The sequence below is a fragment of the Aquarana catesbeiana genome, linkage group LG01, assembly GCF_042186555.1.
Source record: "Aquarana catesbeiana isolate 2022-GZ linkage group LG01, ASM4218655v1, whole genome shotgun sequence".
Lineage (NCBI taxonomy): Eukaryota > Metazoa > Chordata > Amphibia > Anura > Ranidae > Aquarana > Aquarana catesbeiana.
The window spans coordinates 797638860-797657855 of NC_133324.1; the positions used below are offsets into that span (position 1 = coordinate 797638860).

At 43.0% G+C, this 18996-nt stretch overlaps 1 protein-coding gene across 24 annotated transcripts in view; it reads right to left on the minus strand.

Annotated features, from left to right (window-relative positions):
- The window catches only part of SORBS2 (sorbin and SH3 domain containing 2), a 497996-nt gene that overhangs the window by 57077 nt on the left and 421923 nt on the right, over nucleotides 1–18996 (minus strand). For all 24 annotated transcript variants that reach the window (XM_073607478.1, XM_073607469.1, XM_073607523.1 and 21 more), the window contains 4 exons: nucleotides 18330–18370; nucleotides 15807–15921; nucleotides 14403–14531; nucleotides 8945–9133 (listed from right to left, as the gene is read on the minus strand). In XM_073607478.1, the coding sequence (XP_073463579.1) occupies nucleotides 8945–9133; nucleotides 14403–14531; nucleotides 15807–15921; nucleotides 18330–18370 (474 nt within the window). The remainder of the gene's footprint in view (nucleotides 1–8944; nucleotides 9134–14402; nucleotides 14532–15806; nucleotides 15922–18329; nucleotides 18371–18996) is intronic.

Sequence of the window (18996 nt, forward strand, 5' to 3'; positions counted from 1 at the left end):
CCAAGATCCAAAGAAAGCCAAGTGTTCCCCCGGGAGAACCAGAGGAATCCACCTAATGGCGCCTGTGGGGACACAGAGGGGGCCAGGTCTAGCATCCAGTTGACCTGGTGCCAAGTCTTAAGTGTGTGGGTTGTCAAGAGGGACGTATTATCTGACAACCCCCTGTGTTCGCGTGAGAGCCACGGGGCAAAGGATAGGTTTCTTCCAGCCATATACTTTTCCATAGAGACCCAGAGTTTAGACTGGGCATGGAAGCAGCAGTTCAGAATCCTCTGAAGCACTATAGCTTGGTGGTATCGTATGTCTGGAATTCCCAAACCACTGGAGTGTTTCAATACTTTCAGAGCTATACGCGGTTTCTGTGAGTTCCATATGAAACTGGAAAACATGTTGGACAGTTGGGTAAAAAAGCTTCTGGGCAGGGGGATAGGGAGTTTTTGCATATAAAATAGTATCCTATGGAGGACATTCATTTTTATGATATTCACCCTACCTAGCCAAGTGAAGGCGGTCTTCATCCACTGCAGTAAGTCTTGTCTGACCGCCGTCACCGACCGAAGGTAGTTGTGTACAGTGTGTCAAAGCGATCTGTTAACTAAATGTCTAGGTATCGCAGGGAGGCCGAGGTCCATGTAAAGGGGAATGCACTTCGTAGAGTATTTGTCATGTCAGAGGATAACTGGATAGGCAGAATTTCAGATTTTGTAAAATGTATTTTAAAGTTTGAGAGCGTCCCAAAATGCTGGAGTTCTCTCATCAGGATCGACAACAAGATCACTGGGTTCATTAAATGGAATAAGACATTGTCAGCATAAGCTTAGCGTTTATGTTCTGTATTGCCTACTGTCAGGCCTGTGATGTCTGTATTTGCTCTCACTTTATGCAGCAAGGGTTTGAGGGCTAGTGCGAAAAAGAGAGGCTAGAGGGGGCACCCCTATATTGTGCCGTTCCTGATCGAGAACCTAGATGTGAAAATACCATTGATTTTAACTTGTACACTGGGTTCTGAGTAGAGGGCTAGTATCCAAGCAAGCATGTTCGAACCTAACCCCAAGGTGTCTAGTACTTCACGGAGATAGGACCAGTCAATGCAGTCAAAGCTTTTCTCTGCGTCTATGGACAATATCAAATAAGGAGGTGGCTCCTGTCTATGCCTAGCCCAGTGTATAAGCTGGATCGCCCGAATGGATCTAATCTCTAGCCTCACGTCTGGTAATGAATCGCGTTTGGTCAGGGATGTGGGGCATGAGGTACTTCAGTCGGTTCGCCAGAATTTTTGTAAGTATCTTTATGTCAGTATTCAGTAAAGATATGGGGCGATAACTTTGAGGGACAGTGTGGGTATTTGCCTTCCTTCAGTATCACTGAAATATGTGCCAACAGCGCCTCTGGAGGGATGATGCTTTTTTGCCAGGGAGCTAGGGAGTTAAAATATCTGCACATGGGATTCATCAGTACCAGGGATAACATTGAGTAGTACGCTTTAGTGAACCCGTCCAGGCCTGGGCTTTTTCCATCGGACAGTGATTTAACAGTAGATTCAATCTCTTTAGTAGTGATTGGGGACTGTAAGTCTAACCGTTGGTCATCGGTCAGGGGCGGTTGGCCAGTCGTGGACAAATAGTCTCGGATCTCAGTCAACCTAGTAGCTCTAGTGTCAGAAGTCATGTTGGCATAGTTATATAGCTCTGGATAATAATCGCAGAACCCTGAGGCAATTCTGGATGACTGAAATACCAGTTCCCCAGAAGAGGAGCGAAGTTTATGTACCTATGTCTGAGCACGTTTCATACATAGGGCTCTAGCCAGCATACGGCCACATTTATTACCATGTTCATAGTATTTATGAGACAGGTAATCTTCGTTGTTTTCGTGCTTGCGGGTCTAGTAATCACCAGAATCGAGTATCACTGCCTTATGGCCCTCCCAGATCATCCCATTGCTAAGGTCATCCGTTGTGTTTTCCCGAAAAATAATGTGTCAAGGCTCCCGAGGTCTTTGAAACTACTACAGAGTCGTCCAACAAGTTTTCGTTTAGTTGCCAGGACCAGGCTCTATTAGTGCCTGAGGGTAAGGCGAGGGTGGCAGTGACCGGTGCGTGGTCTGATATAGTAATGTTCTTGATGCTGCAGGAGTTCCAATGTGGGGTGATCTACATAGATCAGGTCTATACGTGTATATACATTGTGTACCTTAGAGTAGTAGCTAAAGTCTCTGCCTGAGGGGTGAAGTACTCTCCAGATATCGACTAGTCTAGAAGCCTGGAGGGTTTTACGGAAGTGCTTAAGAAATGCATAGGAGTGGGTAGGCTGTCTGTGAGATGTGTCTAGTGATGGGTCTGAGCTTACATTAAAGTCCCCCCTGAGAATCAGGGAGCCCCCCTTAAACTCGGCCAGGGGCTCTAAGGCCGTGTCGATAAAAGCTAGCTGATTTGAATTGGGAGCAAATATGGTGGCGAAGGTGTACTTTGTACCTGCGATAGTTCCTTTCAAAAAGACGTAGCGACCCTGAGGGTCCACCAGGTTGCCCGTGGGTTGGAAAGGACAGGTTTTATGGATTGCTAAGGCTGTACCCCTGGATTTAATGACCAGGGACGTACTCAAATACCACTGACTGTACAGGTGAGTGGGTAATTTAGATATAGACTGGTGTGTAAAATGTGTCTCTTGTAAGAAGACAACCCGTGCCTTCAATTCCCACCATAACTTGCTACATTTACAAGGGGAGCAAAGGCCTTGAACATTGTATGAGATTATCTTGATATTTTCCATAGTGAACCGACTTGTCCCATAGCAGGTGGGGGGCGGTGCGAGCAGTGATAGACTGGATGGATCCTGTGAAGGAAGGGAAGGAGAGATGGAGAGAAGGAGAGCGAGAAAAGAAAGGAAAATGTATGAACATTATTGAAAACATAAACAAGACAGACTGTCATGTAAAACCAAACAGTCATTTGTGATATCTGCAGGTTGAGCCTGGGGAGCCCCCCCAGCCACAGGGGGATCTTCATGCTCAGACCTATCATCCCAACAGGGATCTAAACCCGTATAGGGGTGACCTACCAGGGGAACGTGGGCCAACATTAAAAAGGGGGAGGGGGTCCGCTCCGCACACACCTCGTCTAGCGGTATACGTTGTACCAGGTGCCCAGAGGGGGGTATAGAGGAGGGGTCTAGGAACAGAAGTTAGTCCTGCCAGGACCAGAACTACAGGTGTAGGATCTAGGGTTTAGGGACTCAGGGAAGGGCTGCCCATGACTCGGGCAGTCACACATCTGTCTGTCACAGCTAGCCAGTCCATGACTAAGAACTGGGCCAAGACCCTAGTCAGAGATTTTGCATCATGAGCCGGGTTCTCCTTCCCATGAGGTGAGTTACTGATAAGACCCAACACAACCAGGGAGAAAAGGATGGGTTAGAAACCGGGTAGGCTCATTAGTCTCTCAAAGTGGAAGGACCAGGCGATGCATCAGAAGCTTGGTGTTGGTGACTTTGCCTACACAACAACGCTGCAGATGTAGACGGCCAAGGCTGAGGAAGCTGGAGAGCCAGGAAGCCTGCTACCCCCGGAGCTCCTCGCCAGTCTGGGAAGTCCACAGGGTCCATCCCAAGAGACGACTGGAATGGAAGTTCATCTTTGGTGCGTAGCATAACTGGTTGGCCATCTTTGGTCGCCGGCAGGTAAAATAGGAAACCCCATCGGTAAGGCAGGCCTGCTTCTGGTAGGGCTGCCAGCACTGGCTTCAGGGCTCTGCACTGCGTAAGAGTGCGCCTAGAAATATCTTGATAAAAGAAGAGATGAACACCATCAAAATAAAAAAATGTCTTTTTACGCATCTTCTGCATAATACGTATCTTAAGAGTGTATTTCTGTAGTTTGCATATGATATCCCTGGGATTGTCCACATCCTGCGAAGGAGGTCTCAGAGCCCGATGGGCCCGACCAATCTCAATGGGAACAGTGTATGGGAGCTCTAGGAATTCTCTGAATATCCCCACCAGTGAGGGGATGATGTCTTTTGGAGCAGTAGCTTCTGGCAGGTCACGAATGTGAATGTTTGCACGCTTGCTACGATTCTCAAAATCATCAAGCTTGGATAATAATGTTTCCATTTTCTGATCCTGAGCAACACATCTCATCTGCAAAGCAGACAGTGTGGGGATAACTTCATCTAGCCTCTGATCCAGTGCTTCTACTCTTGTCCCCAGGTGTGTGGTATCCTCCTAAATCTGTGCAATGTCCTCTTTAACCACTTGCCGCCCGCCCTATTACCAAATGACGGCGGCAAAGTGGTTTGATATTCCTGACCGGACATCATATGACGTGATCAGGAATATCGAGCCGCTGCGCGTCCCCGGGGGAATCTCTGACGGAGACTCTTTACCACTTGATCAGCCGTGTCCAATCACGGCTGATCACGATGTTAATAGAAAGAGCCGGTGATCGGCTTTTCCTCACTCGCGTCTGACAGACGCGAGTAGAGGAGAGCCGATCGGCTGCTCTCCTGACAGGGGGGGTCTGTGCTGATTGTTTATCAGCACAGCCCCCCCTCAGATCCCACCCAGGACCACCAGGGAAGCCGCCCAGGACCACCAGGGAAGCCATCCACACTGGACCACCAGGTATGCCCCTAGACCCCCAGGGAAATGCCACTATGTGCCCAGGCAGCTGCCAATCTGTGCCCTAGCAGCTGCCAATCAGTGCCCACTCACAATGCCTACCACTGCCAGTGCCACTAGGGATGCCCATCAGTGCCTCATATCAGTGCCCATCATTGCCACGTATCAGTGCCCAGCAGTGCCACGTATCAGTGCCCATCAGTGCCCAGCAGTGCCGCCTATCAGTGCCACCGTATCAGTGCCAAGCAGTTCCGCCTTTCAGTGCTCAGTGTCGCCTATCAGTGCCCATCAGTGCCAACCAGTGCCACCCATAAGTGCCCATCAGTGCCGCCTATCAATGCCCATCAGTGCTGCATATCAGTGCCACCCATCAATGCCGCCTACCAGTGCCCATCAGTGCCGCATATCAGTGCCCATCGTCAGTGCCCGCTCATTGGTGCCACCTCATCGGTGCCGCCGTATCAGTGCCGCCTTATCAGTGCCCATCAGTGAAAGAGAAAACTTATTTATTTACAATTTTTTTTTAACAGAAACAAAAGTAAAACTTTTATTTTTTTCAAAATTTTCGGTCTTTTTTTATTTGTTTAGCAAAAAATAAAAACCGCAGAGGTGATCAAATACCACCAAAAGAAAGCTCTATTTGTGGGAACAAAATGATAAAAATTTAGTTTGGGTACAGTGTAGCATGACCGCGCAATTGTCATTCAAACTGCGACAGCACTGAAAGCTGAAAATTGGTCTGGGCAGGAAGGTGTCTAAGTGCCCATGTGGTAAACTTCTCCAGGTCTTCTCTAGTAGGGAGAGACCAGATATGCCTTTTAATGTCTCCATCGTTCATGAGATCTGCTATGTCTGACCCTTGATCTCGTGAGGTCGTGGACCCAGGGGAGGCCGGGGGTGCAGAGTCACTCACCGATCCAGGAGTGGGCTGCGCTTTGCCGCGGGTCCCAGGGGAAATAGGTTTCTAGCTGCCCCTGTGGAGTGTTATCGGTGCCCGGGTACTGGTTTGTGTTCCGCCACCTCTGGGACATGTCATGAGCTGTTTTAGGGCTTTTAACCTCCGGTGTGCTGCTGTAAGAGCTGCGGTGATAGCGGAGCTGGGACCAGACACGTCCGGACTTCATGTCCAGGACGCACCTGGTGTGTTTGATTTTGATCACCTCTAATGTTGAATGTCCTACATGTGTGAATGTTTCTGTGATGTATGAAAATATTATTTTTTGCCATTGTTCAGAATTTTAAAGGTTGCCTTGACTGAAAAAATGTTGAGAAACACTGGAATATGCAAACCACATCCAAGTTGCATTACATAACCAGATCACAGCAGTGTGAACCTAGCCTAAAGGATCAAGATTGCCAATCTAAGCTACTTCCCTAATTATAAGCACCTCACACTTTTCTCAACTATTTTATATAAGCATGAAAAACCTAAAAAGTTGATAACATTGTTTAAAATTTTAGTATAGTACACAGGAAGTTACATGGATGCAGGATTTCTATCGAGATCAACAGGTATTTTTTTGTACTTGCGGAAAATTTACATGAAAAAAGAGAAAACCAATGCAGCCACCATATATATGGACTGGTAAGCTGCAATATAATAATTTTTTGTTCCAGGGTTTAAATATATTTAAATTTGTCAAGGTTTTGGGTGTCTAATGCCGCGTACACACGAGCGGACTTTTCAACGGACTAGGTCCGACAGTCTTTCCGACGGACTTCGCAGTGTATGTCCCCTGGACTTTCAAACGAACGGACTTGGACACACACGATCACACCAAAGTCAGACGGATTCATACGTGATGACGTACAACCGGACTAAAATAAGGAAGTTTATAGCCAGTAGCCTATAGCTGCCCTAGCGTCGGTTTTAGTCAGTCGGACTAGCATACAGACGAGCGGATTTTTCGACCGGACTCGAGTCCGTCGGAAAGATTTGAAACATGTTTTATTTCTAGGTCCGTCGGACTTTTGGGGAAAAAAGTCCGCTGGAGCCCACACACGATCAAACTGTCCGACGGAGTCCGGTCCGCCGGACCAAGTCTGCCGGAAAGTCCGCTCGTGTGTACGCGGCATAAGAGCTAATGAATTGTATGATATCAGTTCTACCAATGCCAAAAAACTAAAAAGAAATATTTGTAATGGAATATCTATATTACCACACATAATAAATAAAAATAGCCATGGAATATCTATAGTACCACATTATAAATACATATAGCCATGGAATATCTATGATACCACATAAATAAATATAGGCATAAAATGTATAATTTACAATTATAGTTAGCTTCCCTGCAGTGATTGCAACAAACTGTTCTTGGGCTCTAGTTCTTTGTGTGTCCCAGCAGTCCAAGTCTTGTATCCCTCTTTACGTTCATGGCCACAGATAAATACGTTGACATGTGAGCTTTAGAGCTGTTTGTACAGACAAAACTTCTTTGTGTATGCCTGGAACAAAAGCCCTGTTGGTAGGCACTAAGGATGAGCTCTGGTGTGTTTGCACACCCCCACGTGCAGAGCCCGCCAGGAAGTCGGCATTGCTCTGCGCTAATCACAGGCAGTGAGACATTGTCCCAATGTGCGGCTGCAGAGATCGGGAAATGTCTCACTGCCCATGATTAGCGCTCCCCAGTGCCGACTTCCTGGAGCTCATCCTTAGTAGGCACTGCAGAGCAGAGTGGAGGAACTTCACTGTAGAACATAAGACAAATTGTGTAGCAGACTTCATTGTGCAGGTGGAGTTTCACTTGTAACTATTAACATTCTAACATACTATGACCTAGAAGGATGACTGCGCACAGCCTAAATTTTTAGAATTCTGATATCCTAGCTAAACTAAATAGCATCAGAGTTTTTTTGGTCTTAACAGGTGAGTACTACACAAGACACCATATGTTTTTACACGCTAAACTACTGAGTTTACGGCTTACTAAGCTAATGGTAACTGTGTGTGCAGCAAAAAAAATTGTCATGTAAAAAGGGACACGCGGTTGATTAAAAAAAAAAAGAATACTTTACCCAGAACTTTTGTTAGATCATATAAAACTTTGCTACTAAACTAGATACTGATTTTAATGTAAAGCTTACCATAAATGGAAGACCATAAGCAATCAACTTGATCAGATGATTATGCCTATGCAAATTTATAGTTCACAACATATGTCCTCAGCCAATTAGTGGTGCTGGATTTACTCAGCTGATTGCTACTGCTTGCTTTGATAGGCTTTTTATGCCATTCAACTAAAACAAATATATTCTGTAGAGACAATCATTAAACTTTCCTTGCTTGTGCTTTTAGCTTGAAGGGGTCTTAAAGCAGAAGTAAAGTTGAAAAAAAAAATATTCTCCCTGCAAGGTAAAATCATGTGTTAGTATGCAATGCATACTAGCACATTATGAAAGACTTACTCTGAAATCAAGCCCTCCAGCGCCATGTTGTCACTGCTGACAGAGCTTCCATCTTCACCCGGTCTTCCATCCAGGTCCACAAGCTGCTGTCCTTTGAGTGGCCGAGCCGCGATGACTCCACTCCTGCGCTAACACATTGTAGTAGTCACTGTTTAAGGCACAGGCCTCTGAAGGAACGGCACAGGTATGCCGGCCACGAGCTGCAGGGACACTGAATCGCTCCTAAACGGTGCAAGGTTAGGAGATATTCCATGTACCTATGGGTAAGTTTTATTATAAGTTTACCTGCAGGTAGTAGTGTCCAGGGGGACTTTACTACCACTTTAAGAAGACCAAGAGCACAAGAAGAGAAAAGGTCAATCATTATACTTACATTTGGAAAAAAATCCAGGGCACTAATGATCTACATATCATCATACAATGTTATTGTTTATTCCTTTCCTGGGCCAAATATAATTAATTTAAATCTGTGTTTCACACATCATTTTTTACTCTACAAAGATAAACAGCCCCATCTACATTTCAATACAGACTTCTTCCTATGTGTGTAACTGTGCTGACATTCTCTGCTATATCTGTCCTATCTACTTTCCCAAACCAAACTATGATTCACCAAAAACATCACTAGAAGATTTTCAAGTTACTGTCGTGACAGCATTATCCGGTGACAAACACCTATAGCAAACATTTGTACACACATTTAACACCTCTCTGCAGTTAAAGCATAAAAAACAGAGCAGAAGGGATGTCAAGATGTTGCTTATAACAACCAGTTACAATATGTAATTTTTCTAGTAAATATAAGCAACACTCTGATTCATTATTCTGGACAATACAAACCTTATTTCTGCTTTTAATTAACATCTTTGTGTTTACGGCCTTACTCATATTTGTTTGAAAAGAAGAAAAATTCTTACCGTGCTTGTGGCTGAGTTGTGTAACCTGTCAGTGGAATACCGATCAGGTGATTCACCAGGGCTTTTAGAGGAACTCTTTTTGATTATCTCAACATAAGAGACAGGGAAAATGCCCTGCCTATTTGTGCCTGGAATTTTACCCTCATACCAGTTCTGGTCCACCTTTTTCAGAATCATTACTTTGTCACCCTGAAAAGTGAGAACAAATTAGTTTTCATCTGTAGTGGAAGAAATAGTTTAATATTTTTCTCATGAACACACAACCAGCAGAAACCAAAAGTATAATGCCTACGGGTTAAACCAAACAGTGAATATCAATGGTGCTTAATGTGATTGTAAAGCTTGACTTTTTTAAATTAAAGCAACAAACAAGTTATACCTCCCTGCTTTGTGCAATGGTTTTGCACAGGGCAGCCCTGATCCTCTTCTGGGATCCCCTGCCAACACTCTGGGCTCCACCTCCCTGCCGAGTGCCCCATAGGTAATGGCTCCTATTGCTGTATCTGAACCAATGAGGAGCAAGAGAGCCGAGATAGCCTCGACTCTCGTACACATTGCTGGATCGAGATTGGGCACAGGTATGTATTGGGGGGGGGCTGCGGGGGAACCTGCAGGCAGGAGGTTTTTTACCTTACAGCATAGAATTCCACTTTAAAGCTGAAGTTTAATCTGCTTATATTTTGCCATCTCTGCCTCAGTACTCCTCTTAAAAGCCCTCAGCACTGATACAAGCAGTGGGCCAACTCCTGGGAGGAGTTATTCAAATATCAAAATGCCTTGATCGATGGCTGTCATTCTGGAGGAGTGTCCATTCCTAAAGGGGCTGCATTTGTATGTAGTTGTAGTTGCTCTAGGTAATGTCCACATATGGTCACAACCTGCTACACAGCTGCAGTGCCCACATTACTGCTTATTACTGCTACAACACTTGCCATTGCTTTCGTTATCTAGTGATTCATTTATCTCATTTAATGTTAAAAGGAATCTAAAATAATATCAAATTTAACTCATGTGTTTCTTCCCTAGCCAGTATCTGGAAGCCTGCATCACCCTCATACCTAAAGACCAGAAAGATCTGACCCAATGCTCCAGTTAGCGTCCAATCTCTCTTATCAACGTTGACCTCAAAATTTATACCAATCTAATAGCAGATAGATTATAATCTATCATTCTCTCCCTAACTGATTGGGAACCAATTGGGTTTTGTATCCGCATGAGAAGCTCAGGATAACACCATTAAAATCCTGTCTCATATCCTATTGTCAAACTCGCAAGTTTCCCTTATGCCTTCTTTCACTGGACACCAAGAAAGTGTTTGATTTCTGAAGACAGCATTGGAGCAAATAGGCCTACCTTTGGAATTCATACAAAAAACAATGGCACTTTATACATGCCCGACGGCTTGCATTAGGGCGAATGGCCTGCTCTCAGCTCCAGTCCATATTTCTGATAGTATGCACCAGGGCTGTTTCCTTTCACCATGATATACAGCGGGTAAAATAAGTATTGAACACGTCATAATTTTTCTAGGTAAATATATTTCTAAAATTGCTATTGACATGACATTTTCACCCCTATGTCGGTAACAACCCATGCAATCTATACATACAAAGAAACCAAAACAAACAAGTTCAGAAATTAAGTTATGTGTAATTAAATGGAATGACACATGGAAAAAATATTGAACACGTGAAGAAAGAGGTGCAAAAAGGCATGGAAAGCCAAGACACCAGCTGAAATCTATCAGTAATTAAATAGCAATCCTGCCCATTGTCAGTGCAAATAAAGATCAGCTGGTTCAGTCTCAACTGATGGCCTATAAAAGGTGTCTCATTACCAAGGTGTCACACAAGAAACATCTCATGATGGGTAAAAGCAAAGAGCTCTCACAAGACCTTTGCAACCTTATTGCTGCAAAACATACTGATGCCATTAGTTACAGAAGGATTTCTAAACTTCTGAATATTCCAGTGAGCATTGTTTGGGCCATAATCCGGAAGTGGAAAGAACATAATTGCACCATAAACCAGCCACAACCAGGTGCTCCTTGCAAGATTTCTGACAAGGGGGTTGAAAAGAATTATCAGAAGAGCTGTCCAAGAGCCAAGGACCACTTGTGGAGAACTTCAGAAAGACCTGGAATTAGCAGGTACAATTGTTTCAAAGACAACAATGAGTAATGCACTCAACCACCATGGCCTGTATGCATGCTCACCACGCAAGACTCCATTGCTGAAGAAAAAGCATATTGAAGCTCGTTTAAAAAGTTTGCTGCACAACATTTAGACAAGCCTGTGAAATGCTGAGAGAATATAGTCTGGTCAGATGAGACCAAAATCAAACTCTTTGGATGCCATAATACACACCATGTTTGGAGGTCAAATGGCACTGCAAATCACCCCAAAAATACCAACCATACCACCATACCAACAGTGAAGTTTGGAGGTGGAAACATCATGGTGTGGGGCTGTTTTCAGCATACGGTGCTGGTGAACTTCAGGTCATTGAAGGAAGGATGAATGGAAAAATATACCAAGACATTCTTGATAAAAATCTGCTGCCATCTACCAGAATGATGAAGATGAAATGAGGGTGGACATTTCAGCAAGACAATGATCCCAAACACAAAGCCAAGGAAACTCTCAATTGGTTTCAAGGAAAGAAAATAAAGCTGCTAGAATGGTTCAGCCAATCAACTGACTTGAACCCAAAAGAAAATCTATGGAAAGAACTAAAGATCTGAGTTCACAGAAGAGGCCCATGGAAGCTTCAAGATTTGAGGACAGTTTGTGTGGAAGTCACACCTGAGCAATGCAAGCGACTAGTTTCTCCATACAGGTGTCATCTTGAAGCTGTCATTACCAACATAGGATTTTGTACGAAGTATTAAATAGATTTCAGTTAGTGTATTCAATACTTTTTCCAGGTGTCATTCCATTTTATTACACATAACTTAATTTCTGAATGTATTTGTATTGAGTTCTTTGTATGTATGGATTACATGGGTTACATGGGTTGTTGCAGACATGTGGTGAAAATGTCATGTCAATAGCACCTTTAGAAATATATTTACCTAGAAAAAACGGTGAAATGATCAATAATTATTTCACCTGCTGTATATTATAGCAATGGAGCACCTGGCTAATGCCTTGAGGGTCAACACCTTCATACAAAGAGTGGAAGTCACAGGCAGGTATTAAAAGGTGAGTCTTTTAACATACGATCTCCTGCTGCCTGTTACTAACCCACGCATCACCTTCCCCTCCATGTTACATGAATTTGACCACTGTGGCTCCCTTAACTTTTTAATATAAATTCCTCGAAATCTCAATGCCTGGATGTTTCGCTGCACCCAGGCACCCTAGACTTCCTGGCCAAAAAATTTGTGTCAATGGGCACAGCACTCCATCGAATACCTGGACATACAGATCCTTTAACAGCTTCACAAACTATATGAACTGAATTACCTTCCTATACTGACCGCCTTACAACAACATTTTAAACTTGGTCATCCCTGAAACATTCTTGGATGGGGTGGATGTCCCTCTTTAAGATGGAAATCCTTCCTAGATTCTTATATGTTTTTAAAAACAATTCAGATTCCTGTTCTTTTGATCCGTGCGTTCGGTACTTCTCAAATTTCTCTGGCCAAGATCCTTGGCTTGCCTTCGCTATGATATTCTGGTAAAACGCAGAATTGATGGAGGTGCCGGACTCACCCACCTCAGCTTCTATCACTCTGCAGCGGTGTTGTGTTGGGTCTTAGATTGGTTCCATTGCAGTTTCTCTAAACAGTGAGTTTGTCTTGAAATAGACATTTCTCAGGTACCATTGACATTTCTCCCCTGGATCCAGCCCACAGATCGCCCACTACCGCCTACACTGCCTTTCTTACTTTCCTCGCTTCTTTCCATTTGGTATAGGACACTCAAGACCTACGCAGTTTCCTCTTATCCTGGCCCCATGACCCTGATTCCTGGGAAACCCAGGGTACCTGCCTGGATTGAACACTGAAGTTTCCCTTGATGACCAGAACCTTTTCCATTACAGATCCAACAGCCGTTTGATCCAACTGGGTTTAAACCATTGCGAGACATTGCGCCCTTCACCGAGGCTAGTGGCTGCCTTACTTTCAACTTCCACATTTTATAACTTGCTTGACAAGGACTGTGTTCACAGGGACCTGACCCCATTTGAGGAGCTATGCCTCACCGACACAGAATGTCTTTATGCTGTATCCACAACTCTATGGCATCTTTTTGTCGCATGCATATTCCAATGACCCATTTTACATCCGATACTGGAAGCCGGGGCTGGGACATACTCCCTCCCAAAAGGATTGGAACAAAGGCTTTCTTCTCACTTTCAAACTAATGCTGGCTTCCCAGTCACAGCAAAAGAACTTCAAAATCCTGACCCGATGGTATCATTGTCCGACCTCACTGCACAGGATTATACTGTCTTTACCTGAGCAATGTTGAAGATGTGGTAAGTCAGGTGGTACACATCTTCATGTGTGGTGGTCCTGTCCTAAAATTAAACCACCTTATTACGGGAAGGACATGGTCGGCGACACCAGAAGTAGCCCTACTCTCTATGATTCCTGGCTCCATCATACACATTAAAAAGAGTCTGTTCAGATTCTTAATTATGGTGGGTCATGCTTTGATTTTTAGACATTGGAAGTTCTCTATGACTCCTACTGCCAGAGAATGGGTCACTAACCTAAAGCATATAATGCAAACGTAGAAGCTACTGGCCACAGCCAATGAAAACTTTGTTCAGGAACCTGTGGTTTCCTTGGATTGAGTTTCCTACAACCTACATGAATTGATTATTATAGCCTTTTGGGTTTGCCATGGACTGACCCCCCAGCCCCTGTTGGACACCATCTTATCTTTCTGTTCTCCTCTATTTACTTTTTCTTTCCCTCCTTCCTTCTCTGCTTTTCTCTTCCCCCCAATTTTATGTTAGAAAAGTGACACCTATTGCATCATTCTGTCGGATTCCTGCGCTACTCATTTTCTGAGGAATCCAATGCTCCATGCAGCACTCGCTGAGCTTGCCCTGGCTTTGGGCTCAGCTTTCTTCTTCTTTTTAGTTAGCCCCCAGTAATATGTCCGACCAAGCAGTAGCTTGAACCTGCAGCCAGCAGAAGTCCATACAGTTCTCTAAGAATCCTTCTTTGTGCTGTTAGCTATTCTTTGCTCATAATAACCATTGTCATTTTTGCACTGTTGACAGTGCTGTATTCTGTTGCATTTTCATTGCCTGTGTGCCACATTTTTCAATAAAAATGTATTCTTTAAAAAAAAAAATCGAATCAAACCCATCGGAGATGCTGGGTGCCACATGTGGGATCCCCAAAATCTAACTGGTTAGCTAGTATCTGTCCACCATTGGGAGTCACCACTACAGTATTTACAGTAAGTTTGTTTGCTTACCACCACAGTATTACCTTTTTGAGTGTTAGCTCCACATTTGTGTCAGCAGTGAAATTATATTTGGCAATCGCTTCTCCAATCTCTCGTACTTGTGCTGGTGGCGGAGGTCTCACTGGTTGTGCTTTCTCGGCTGGAGTTATTTTCTTTTAATAATAAATAAATAATGAAAAATAAGTCACTAGAGTATTTTAGAAAAATGACTTTCAAAGCTCAAATATTCCCTAGCAATTCAGACAAGGAAAGTGCCGTGCCTAGCGTGTACCTCTCTGTAGATGTATGTGTTTTAAAATGACGATAAATGGATTACAATTGTAAAATCAATGTAGACATCCAGGCAGCATACGTCTCAGCCTTGCTCAGTGATTAAAATTTCTAGAATGCTCTGTGTTGCATGTTTAGAAAATATATCAGAAAAGGGCATGTTTATAGATCATAGAAACCAATCATATACTTCACAGAATGTATTTAACCTTATATTTTAAATGAGAACTTAATTGGTTGCACACTTTCAGGATACTTATATGAGACATGGTGATTTTAGATGCTGAAAAGCTGAGCATTTTAATTGTTAAAGTGTTTGTTAACTTAAAAAAAACAAAAATAGAGATCCTGTTCCCTAAGCAGATTAAACCGCACAGTGCTTGTGCTGTGTAATTTGCCCCTCTAAACTGTAAAAAACCTGGCTGATCCTGCCACTTCCTGTGTCCCCCTCTCTGCGCTGACCAAGATAATCAGGGCTGCTAAGCCCTGACCACCGTGGTCAGCATACGTTCCTTAGTCATCCGCAGCTCTCCTCTGTCCCCCTCACCCCCTCTCTCCGTGCCTGTCAGCTCCATGTCTGTGTCTCTGTCTCCCCCCCCCCCCCCGGCCGCTATTATTAGAAATACAAAATTATAAATGGTCACTGGCAGCCCCTCTATTGTAGGCAGGCATAGCACACTGTATAAGTCTTAAATAAAAACGAGGCATGTAAATACCTTTTATAAGCGATCTTCAGGTTGGTCATGTGACTCTCGGCCAGTCTCCAGGGCTACTGCAGAAGGGGCTGAGCGGCCATGTGACCTCCCCGGCTGAGATCAGAGGGAGATCTCGGCCCCTCCTGCAGTAGCCATGTATCGGAGCTGTACAGTGCCCGCGAGTCACGTGACCGTCCTGAAGATCTAAAAAGGTATTTACATGCCTCGTTTTTATAAAAGACTTAAGCAGTGTGCTATGCCTGCCTATAACAGAAGGGCTGCCAGTGATTTATAGTTTTGGGTTAACAAACACTTTAAAATAGTTACTAACAAATGTATATTATTTTATTACAGGTATTTATATAATATACATTTACACAGTGTTTTACATACTGAACATTCACATCATTTTACACACCTTATTTGACACAATGGCTAAAATACAATGAAAGATCTACTAACCTCAACATAGGAAATTGGAAGTATTCCCACTCGCCCGTGATGCTCCCCTTCATACCAATTCTTGTCTATTTTCCTGAGGATGTACACAGTGTCTCCTTTCTTAAAAGACAGCTCCCTGAAAAGCAGAGAATTCTATCACATTGTCTTCACATACAGTACCTTTTGTAATGATCACAATCTCTGCTTAACACCCTGCAGTAAAACTACAACAGATTACTTGGACATTGTTTATTTAGTAAATTATTGTGTTGCAGGTGATAAAACCTGGCTTTGGTGTCATATGTATGGAGTTGTACTTTTCTCTATGTTCACGTTCACATACTGGAATGCAAGGGAAGGGTATCAAGGCAAACACCTTTAATACTCACTCTGTGGCACAATATTTGTGCATTACTGTGATGTAATTTTTGGGTAGCAATAACTTTATGCTATATTGTTATTGGTACATATAATAATATAATGCTATATTGGTACATAGGGGAGCTGGAATTTAGAAAAAAAAAAAGGCGAACATAGGTGAACTTAGCTCTTAAGCCTAGTTACACACTATCAGTTTTTAAAAACTGACAGCTCAGGCCAGAGCCTGCTGTTCTAAGTATCCAATGTTAGTACAGCGATCTCCCCCGCTGAGCTATTGCGTTCTGTCATGCCCCCGCCAGAGCTGAAAACGCTAATCGGGAGCTGATCGGCTGCTGGTTTTCCAGAATGCTTGTCCAACAGAAGCTGGGTGAGCGGCCATACAAACAATACAAACAGGTGCCATACAAACGGGTCAAATGTCGGCTGGTTTTTACTGAACCTGGCAATGTTGCCCAGCATTCGCCCAGATGTACTAGGCTTTAGAAAAAGCATGCAGATCTGTAGCTATGACTCTTTTTGTTCTTTGTCAGTAACTCAAAGTAATGAAACCATATTTTCTTAAAGGAAATGTAAAACCCCAAAAACAAAAATATACTATATTGCAGCTTACTCATTTTTAGGTGTAATGATTGCATTTGTTTTCTTTTTTCACAATTTTCTCCTTTATTTTCACCTGGTAATCCTGCAAATAGCACACCACCTGTCCCTAAATGGTTATGCTCACTCCTTCACTGTGTCTATCACACAGGCTGGAATTCAAACATGTCTGCCTTGTTCATTGCCATTACATGGGAAATGATGGGATTAGTAGTTAATACAAGGATAACATTGCTTTTGCTTCCATTTCATCTCACATGAAGTCACAAAGACAGTTCATTTCTGGAAAGTTCAAAAGATATTTTCTGTACCTGCTAAAAAAGTTCTTAGCCTGAAAAATTAAAAGTAATTCAGAGTCAGCCACCACATCTAAAGACTGGTCCATTTAAATCGTCTCTATGGTCAAAATTTAAATAATATATTCATTTTCGACATTGTATTTCAGTTATTTGTAGACTACTGCTATGAATCTGAATGATCATGAAGTGTGTAAGCGTACTTTGTGAAGAATCCCACACGTTTACTTCCTTGAATTTTGTCAAACATATTCATTATGTTTTGTGAATAGGCACTGTTGTGTCACAGAATGTACAGAGCCTGCCTTCTTAACTACTGAGGTGCTTAGAGGAGGAGTTTCAGGAGTGAGTACAGGAATCCGTGCTTGCAGGCAACAGGATACCATGGCATATGTAGTCCTTAAGAAATCTGAGTAAACGGCAGAGAAGAAGCTTCAAAGCATGCAGGGAATCCAGGAAGTTGTGGAAAGAGATAAACAAGCAGAACTCACAACTTGAAAGCTTATATTGGATTGTCAAAATAACTGTTGCTTGTATTGCTGTTACAATGGGGATGTTATAAAATGAAATAGTGTGCTGTGACCATAGATTACCTTTTAGTTATCCTTTAAAAAAATATTTGGAACATTTGTTGCAGGTTTTGTTTGAGCATGTTAACATACAGTTTTATTTAAGCATGTGAACATACAGTATCATTCTGTAGAGCAGTGCTCTCCAAACTGCAGCCCAAGGTCCCTTTTCTAGCTTTTATCCGGCCCTAGGAGCACTATTCTTCCCACTGATTTGAGTCGCTATTCCGAACACTGACACCAGCTGTGATGCAAAACTCCTCCAACTGACACCAATGATGAGGCAATGTTCCTCCCACTAATATCAATAATGGGGCACTATTCCATCCACTGAAACCAATAGCGGGGCACTATTCCTCCCACTGATAGCTATGATGGGGCACTATTCTTGCCACTGACGCCAATAATGGGACACTATTCCTCCTCCTAATGACCACAGGTACTGTGCAACTGAATACCACACCTGAGACGTTATTTACTTCCACTGATGCCGATCCTGGGACATTTTAGCCACCCCGACTGGCTACAATCTGGCCCTCCTAAAGTCTGAAGGACAGTAAACTGGCTCTTTGTTTGGAAAGTTTGGAGGCCCCTGCTGTACAGTATAGAAAGTTGTAGTATATGACAACTTTAATAGTAAGAAGCATATATTATGCTGTGGATGGTGGTCAATTGCTGTGGTTTAGCAGCAGAGGACTTACTTTGCTGTCTGGGCCTTGAAGTCATACACAGCTCTTGCAGCCTGCACAAAAAAAGGTGACAAAAAGGAAAAAACAGTTAATACGGGCTGATGTTTTGCAAGTTGCTGTCCCATGTGTACAGTTTACTAAGAGCTTACATTTACCCATATACTATAGAAAAAAATAACCACAACTTCCATTAAAAATATAGCAAGATGTATTTTTTTAAATTTGCTGCTTATAGAGAATTTGTGCAGATGTTCTAATAACTGGTCATAAAACATACACACACACACAATCATGCTTGTCATATGGGGTTTTGTGTACTTGGTAAAAGAATCTGCTCAAATATAGAAAGCTACACAAGTCTTAATATATGTAGACTTTCTAGTATGGTCTCTTCACAAGTATAAAAAGTTCCACACCGTTTCGGTCTGAATATAAATTTGGACAAATTTTTGGTTATTCTTGAATAAAATAGTAACGAATTTCATTTATATTTATTTATTCTCGTTTCATATTAATTTTCAAATGATTCCAAATTTTCTGATCAATTTGGATCGGTTGAAAAATGATCGACAGATTCAAATTCTGTGTGAATAGCTGGTTGTTAAGGAGCGGACGGGGAAGCTGGCCGCTGTGTTCTTAACAACCGATGACTCATCAGTTGTCAGCAGGCTTCCCCACT